The sequence below is a fragment of the Engystomops pustulosus genome, chromosome 2 (genome assembly GCF_040894005.1).
Source record: "Engystomops pustulosus chromosome 2, aEngPut4.maternal, whole genome shotgun sequence".
Lineage (NCBI taxonomy): Eukaryota > Metazoa > Chordata > Amphibia > Anura > Leptodactylidae > Engystomops > Engystomops pustulosus.
In genome coordinates, this window is record NC_092412.1 from 192,302,279 (window position 1) to 192,310,416 (window position 8,138).

Sequence of the window (8,138 nt, forward strand, 5' to 3'; positions counted from 1 at the left end):
AATGATGTTCTAAAATGATGATGATGCTTTCATTATTAAAGGGAACCTAGCCAAACCTTGAAGCAGAAAAATAACCAAATCATGCGTTAAATTATGTTTCTAATTTACCTGCTGTTGCTTGAAAAGTGAAGCTTTATCAATATTCCTTATAAGTAAACTATCACTAACTAGTCAAGGTGGGAGTCATGATTTGAAACTAGGGACACTTTAGCTGCATTGAATTGGGCCTTTGGAGTGGGAGCAGCATGGTTTATAGTAATTGCAATGAATTGTAGTATAACCTCTTGATGATACATTACTTCTATGGTGTTGTCAAGCCCGTATGATGGCCCAGAGCCCCCTTCATATGAGAAGAGCCCCCTTCATATGCTGTTTTATGCCGGCACGGATTGGGGTAGTCAGCCTGTTCAACTGCTGCACTTTCATAGTGATGGAATGTGGATTCCACCCTACATTTTTTCAAAAATTTGACACAGAATATTAAATGGTTTCACTGAGAAAAAGAAATACTACAGCAGATAAGAAGCCATCATAACCATATGTAAGAATAATACTTAAGTAATGTTTGTTTTTGTTTTCCGCTATCTTAAAATTATTTGCTAGTTTTTGTCAACAGTAAAGAAATATGGAAATAATAAACCCATACCCAGTTATGAAGTGGAGTGGACAAATAGGCTGCACGTGCCTGCATACTTTCTAAAAACTGTGTTCATTTGCAGGTCAGACCTGGCAAGGTTTTCCTGGCGAATACATTGAGAGGCCTCAGCCTTTTGATGTATTTGTCGGGACATGGGGGGCATGGAGCACAAGGGCTGGCATATGATTAATCTCTGCCATAGTGTTTTTAGAGATGTTGATAGTGAACTCGACCTCCAGCAGTACAACAGCATTGCTAGACCAGAGCCAAGCTAGACCAGAACCAAGCTTCTTACTATGCTTGGTTCTGGTCCTGTATCTAGTAGTAATCCTGATTCTGATGCAGTTTCTAGGCATTTATCTTTGTTCCAGTAAGGTATCCTTTTGTAACCTTGGTTCTGGTAATGTATATGGTAATCTTGGTTTTGGTATCATATCTATGCAGTAAGCTTGGTCCTGCTGTAGTCCTGCTGCACCTTTGTAGTCTGCTTTGTTCTGGTAACATATCTATTTAGTAGGTTTGGTTATTGTTATGTATCTATGTAGCAATCTACATATACATATCTATGTATTACTAAACTTGTCCAAAAAGGAAATACAATCTCAATACATATGTAAACTTCAAATCTTTATTAATTCATCTCAAAAGTTAAAAAATGGCACACAGTAAAACAACAATTTAAAAAGGTGCGTGACTAATTTGCAAAGGGATTATTAAGTATAGGTATTTTTAAACACACATCCCCATGCGCACTAAATAGCATATGCCATCTCTGTTACCTTTGTGCTTATAATTTTTAGTTAACTCAATAAAAGTGAAGTTTTACTCTTACGTTTCCCTGTCTGAATATGGGCCTTCTAGCCTGCCAATGGCAGTTTTGTAAGAAAAACAAAAAGTATAGGTATTTATATGCCCATAAATTGACATGATTATGTATGACAATACATTACAGCAGTCACATGTCATATCTAACATATAACATATCTATGTAGTTGATTGTGTGATTGTAGTTGCTGCATCTGTTTTTAAGCTCTAAACTTCAAATAATTTAAAAATTGTAGACCATAAAGGCTACAATCTTCAACAGCTCAGGACAGATCATAGTCATATACTTCTACTACTAGTGTGTGTGGGTAAGGAAGGGCCCCCGAAAAATTCCTAGTAACAGCCATCAGCCATAGTATAGTTGAAGGTATTAATGGAAACTAACTACTGAAGGTGAAGGGATTGATAAAATAATGGTAGTGTGAATTGAGCCTAACTCAGATGACAAAAAGTTGAGTCTTCTAAATTAAAAAATATATATTTCAATCTTACCTTATAGAATTTACAATGCCCAAAGATGGCCCAAAGCATCGCTGTACTTTTTGGAGCCTTAGGCAACAAACCGTCTTCAATGTTTCTTGCCAGTAGCTATTGCAGTAACAATGCAACTATTATTTACCCATGGCAAGTGTCACTGAAATTTGCTGCAGGCATTTTAATAAATGATCTGAAACTGTTTCTCATCTCCTTTTTCTTCTCTAGAGCTATTACAGGAGTCTACTTCCCTCTTCTTCATATCTTTCTATATTCAGATTTGTCAACAGTTAACTGTTTAATTGTCAAGACAATTCCTCTCTGGAATAATGTATCACAATCACAAAGTGTTAAATCATTAAATACTGTTTTTAGCTTGAAGTTTAATTTACATATTTACATTATGTTTTAGTAGAACATTCAGGCTGATCAAAGTTTGCATAATCAGGATGCTTACATGTACACACATTCACAACATTAAGCATATGTGAACCAGAGGCTAAACTGTAAGATGAAGGACCCTGCAGCTGGGTTTACATAATATTCATGACACAATAAAACATAATTATCGATTTGGAGATAAATTGAATGCAAGAAGGAAATCAAAATCAAAATACAATTTGGTAGTAGTTATCTTTAAAACATTTATAGCATAATAAAAGCAACATTACTCCCCTACTGAAAACCTACCTCCCAAGTAGCCACTGCTCTGATCCTCTGTCAGTCTTTGTTAAATAAAAGGATGAAAGATTGTAAACCAAACACTTACATGTTGGTGTTTGCCTCCTCTGGCAGAATCCGCTCCTCTTTCAGCTTTCTATGACCTGGTTTTTACAAACAAGGGTTATAAAAATTATTCAAATGAGCCTGAGGGGCTCTGGGCTCCATAGGTGTTAATGGAGCCTGGAGCCCCACAGGCTCATTTGCTTAATTTTAAATCCTTTTTTCTTAACAACAAAGAAATAGAAAGCTGAAAGAAGAGTAGATCCTGGGGACACACCAGTATGGCATTGTACTTGGTTTACATTCCTTCATCCTGGAGGTAGATTTCCTTTAACTGTACTGAATGGCAAACACAATTCATACAGAAATCTTCTACTCTTCTTGCTCCTTAAAAAGTAGTTACAATGAAGAGATGTTCAGCCTTTAAAGCAACCTTGAACCTCTTCTGGTTCCTGGCATACTGTGGTCAGACACACATGTGAAAAAACATTATGTGAAAGTGACAAGCAAAGCCTCAAGTAATATAGCCCCCACCATCAGCAACAAAAATAATCATTATTTATATAGCTCTATCAAACTCTGCAGCGCTTTAGAAGTCATGGGGCACATATACATACAAAATAAAACCTGTTAGAGTAATAACATGGTCAAAGAAACAATAGTGAGGGCCCTGCTCACAAGAGCTTACAATTTATAAGTCACCAAGTACAAATGAGAAATATTATCAAATAAATACTGTAATAAACAACAATAACACCACCACACATTAAATCTACAGTAGTAGATACTAGTCCTACACAAATGCTCTGGAGCGAATATAGGTCAGTGGTGGCGAACCTATGGCACTAGTGCCAGAGGCGGCACTCTGAGCCCTCTCTGTGGGCACCCAGGCCCTCACCCCAGCATAAATTTCACCAGACAGGACTCAAAGAATCTTCCTACAGAATCTTCCTACAATGATAGGCGAATTTGCCCTCCTCCTTTCAATCGCGTTGGTGTTTTTAGGAGGCTGAACGATTGAAAGTTGTCAAACAATGAGGAGAAATAAGTTGCTGTGCTGGCACTTTGCAATAAATAAGTGGCTTTTGGTTAAAATTTGGGCACTCAGGCTCTAAAAGGTTCGCCATCACTGATAAAGGTGATTACAGTGTAATTATATATTACATTACAGGTGGTCCCTGACTTAAGGGCACTCAACTTACAGATGAACCCTAGTTACAGATGGACCTCTGGATGCTGGTAATTTACTGTACTTTAGTGCCAGGCTACAATAATCAGCTGTTAGTGTTATCAAAGTTGTTTCGAGTAAAGCTTTATTGTTAATCCTTATTTTTATGACAACCCACAATTTGTAAAATCCTATTTTCACCGAGACCAAAGACACTTAGTTTGGGGTTACAATTATAAAATATAACTGTTCAGACTTACAGAACCTATCTTGTACGTAACCAGGGGACTCCATGTATATCATTTCAAAATGCAAACAGTCAGTGGCGTCATGGGCTCTGGGCTGTAGGGATATTATAACCCCTAGTTAACTACAAGTCTGGAATTCACTTCTACATATGGTACTAGAATGAAGCTTCTTTGAGAATGGAGGATGTGCCCCTTCTGCCTGCTTTAAATCTGTGGTTTTTGGAACTATGGAGGACATTAAAAGGTCCTGAAATGGCTCTTGTGTACAAGCGTTTCGAGAGCAGGAACAGATGTACAAGGATTTCATGAGTTAAGGTTATTCTCAGTATAAAATTTGGTGGGTGGTTTGAGGGCCACAGCCCCTAGAAGGCTTGGGCCTTGGTCTACCGCCCAAATTGCCTGTATTATAATCCACTACAGTGAACCGTTTATGTCTATTGTTCACTTTTTACCTTTTTTTTTACCATACAGTAGTGTGATGTAAAATTCCATGTCCAAATTTATATATGTCATTCTGTAGTCTCAATGACCAGGCTCTATTTTACAAATCTGACATGCATCACTTTAGATGATAATAACTTCGGAACACTTTAATTTACCAAGGTGATTTTGATATTGTTTTTTCATGACACATTTAACTTTCTGTTCATAAAAAAAAAAATGAGCGTTATATTTTACATTTATTTATGAAAACAGAGTGAATTTGGTGAAAATTTGGAAAAAAATGCTATTTTCAAAGTGTGAAATTTTCTGCTTTTCACACAAATATTCATACCCCCCAAGTAATTAAGTTATTAACATTTATCATATGTCTGCTTTATGTTGGCTTATCTTTTTCAACTATCCATTTATCCTATGAGGTTGTTAGAAGGGATGTAAGTTGAACAGAAATTTTCCACATTCTTAATAAAATTTCAAAAGCCATTTTTATAGGGAACAATGCAGTTGTGAAAGTGATTTGTAATGCCCAAATATCAGAAATTTCCCAAAAATCTAAGGTTTTTCAAAACTGCACATCTTAAACTATTAAAAACATGTAGAATGTTTGTTAACCCTTTAAGTATTTCACAAAAGTTAAAACCCAATAGTGATAAAATTTAGAAATTTCAAAATTTTTTAACAACCTTTTCATTTACCCCCAAAATTTACAAACTCACAAAAGGTTAAATTAGAACATGGACAACAAAGTTTGTTACCCAATTTTTTTAAAATATATTAATACTATATGTGTGACCCTAAACAGCTGTAGGGGAACATGGCGGGGGTTGAAATGAATAGAGCGCCCTTTGAGTTTCAGAAGCACATTTTGCTGGAATTGTTATCAGGCTATTTTAGCTATTTTAACCCCAAATTTTTCATTTTTCACAAGAGGTTACAATACAAAATATGTCCTAAATGGTTTGCCCAATATCTCCTGCTTACAGAAATGCCACTTTTGTGGCTTCATAGTGCCGGGGGCGCACACTGCATGGCTTGCAATGAATAGAGTGCCATTTGAGTTTCAGAAGCACATTTGGCTGGAATTGTTATCAGGCGCTATGCGGCATTTGGAGAGCCCCTGGAATGCCAGGACAGCGGAACCCCCAAACAAGTGACCCCATTTTGCAAACTGTACCCCCAAATGAATTTATAAATGGGTATACTGAGCATTTTCACCTTTTGATTTTTTGCAGAATTAGACTACAAAATGGAAAAAAAATAATTTTTCCCCAAAAAAGCTATTTTAACCCCAAATTTTTCATTTTTCACAAGAGGTTACAATACAAAATATGTCCTAAATGGTTTGCCCAATTTCTCCTGCTTACAGAAATGCCACTTTTGTGGCTTCATAGTGCCGGGGGCGCACACTGCATGGCTTGCAATGAATAGAGTGCCATTTGAGTTTCAGAAGCACATTTGGCTGGAATTGTTATCAGGCGCTATGCGGCATTTGGAGAGCCCCTGGAATGCCAGGACAGCGGAACCCCCAAACAAGTGACCCCATTTTGCAAACTATACCCCCAAATGAATTTATAAATGGGTATACTGAGCATTTTTTGCAGAATTAGACTACAAAAAGGAAAGAAACATTTTTTTCCCCAAAAAAGCTATTGCAAAGGCTGGGAGACAAAATTTAAAAAAATAAATTCCCCATTGAATGACCACGTTATTAAAACTACACCCTTGTGTAATTTTATCAAGAGGTGTAGTTAATTTTACTGAATATGTGCTTTTCAAAAATCAATGTGAAAGAAATTATGCGCATTAAAAATGTTTCTGTAATGGCACAATTTCAGTGCACAGCATGCCGTGCACATATAGTATTCATCAAGGGGTATAAGGGATATTTGGAATTTTTTAAAAATGATAAATTTCTGCCACAATTCAAATTTGCCAATGCACCCAAAAAACTTTAACTCTCCCTAAAAGTAAACGGTGATTAAACATTTTTTAATAAGGTGGGACAGTGTGGAAAACTTCAAAGCAGGGATAGTTGCAGAGACCTGGATTAGAGGGGCAGGAAGGGCAATAAAATCGCATCTCCCTTCGTATGCCATTCTTGCTGCATACTCTACTACGCTTTTGTGGATATTTCTTATGCGGGGTTGTTGGCACAGGGTGCATAAAATGACGTTCCACAAGACGTCGGACGTCTTCTGGCTCATGGCTGACAGTGGGCTCAGGAGACTGAAATAAAAGGTTCTCAACCACATTTTCTAGAAATTTAAAAAAAGAATCCTGACCGTTAGATTTTTTATACAGCACAAAAGAATTATATGCAGCCACTTGCATCAAGTAGATAGCAACCTTTTTGTACCAGGTGCGTGATTTTCTTTGCACCAGGTATGGCTGTAGCGCCTGATCAGCCAAATCGACCGCCCCCATATGTTTATTGTATTCTGTGACGCAGACCGGCTTTTCTTTATTAGAGGTGGAACCACGTTCTCTCACTGTCACTTTTGTGTCTGGGTGGAGGGTGGACAGGAGAAAGACATCCTTGCGGTCATTATATTTAATTGCAAGGATGTTTTCACTGCAAAGACCGCTTGATTCCCCTCTTCTTAGGCGCGTTCTCAAAAGCTCTTGCGGCAAGCCCCTTCTATTTTTCCTGATAGTTCCACAAGCCCCTGTAGCAGCAGAATGCAGGTGCTTGTACAAGGGGACACTGGTGTAAAAATTATCAGTGTATAGATGATACCCCTTATTTAACAGAGGCCGCATCAAGTCCCATACGATTTTTCCGCTACAACCTATGTCACTGGGGCATCCTGGGGGGTTTATATCGCGGTCTTTGCCTTCATATACGCGGAAGGCAAAGGTGTACCCAGTACCGCTTTCACATAACTTATACACCTTTATTCCATATTCCGCCCTTTTGGATGGGATAAACTGGCGAAATGAGAGCCTACCCTTATAACTCATAAGGGATTCGTCTACCGCCACATTTTTTTCTGGGATGTACGCCGACTTAAATGACTCCTCCAGAAAAGTTATAAGGTTACGTATTTTAAACAAGGGATCACGGCCAGGATCACTGGAAAGGGGGGCCTGCTGGTTATCGTTGAAGTGGAGAAAGCGCATAAGCACCTTAAATCTACTTCTGGGCATTACCGCAGAAAAAATTGTTGTTGCATGTGTGGGGTTTGTTGCCCAGTAAGATCGAATTGAGGGCTTTTTTTACCAAACCCATATTCAATGAGCCCCAACAATTTTCTGATTTCTTCAATCCTTGTGGGGGTCCAGTTTCTTGCATAGGAGGAAGCTGGATTTTCGGTCAGGAACTGCCGAGCAAAAGATTCGTTTGGATGACAATATGCTCCAAAACTTCGTCCGTTATAAACGTTTTGTAAAATTCTAGGGGGGTAAAATTTTCTACATTTATATTTATCCCTGGTGTGGATGTAAAATCAGGGATATTAGGGGAAAAGGACTCGGTGGGTAGCCACTCCATATATTGTGAAGAGCGATCTGTGTTTTGCGGCTCTCCTCCAACACGCCCTGTGCTTGTGGATGCTACAGTGGCGTTAGCAGTTAGAGAGAGTGCATCACTGTCATCACTGTCACTGCTAAAAAGCATTTCCAC

At 38.1% G+C, this 8,138-nt stretch overlaps 1 protein-coding gene across 1 annotated transcript; it reads right to left on the reverse strand.

The window, feature by feature from the left end:
* Positions 1 to 6,505: 6,505 nt before the first annotated feature.
* On the reverse strand, positions 6,506 to 7,663 carry LOC140117084 (piggyBac transposable element-derived protein 4-like). Its single transcript, XM_072133516.1, has one exon. It carries the CDS (start codon positions 7,661 to 7,663, stop codon positions 6,506 to 6,508), a length of 1,158 nt encoding a protein of 385 aa, XP_071989617.1.
* Positions 7,664 to 8,138: the final 475 nt, after the last annotated feature.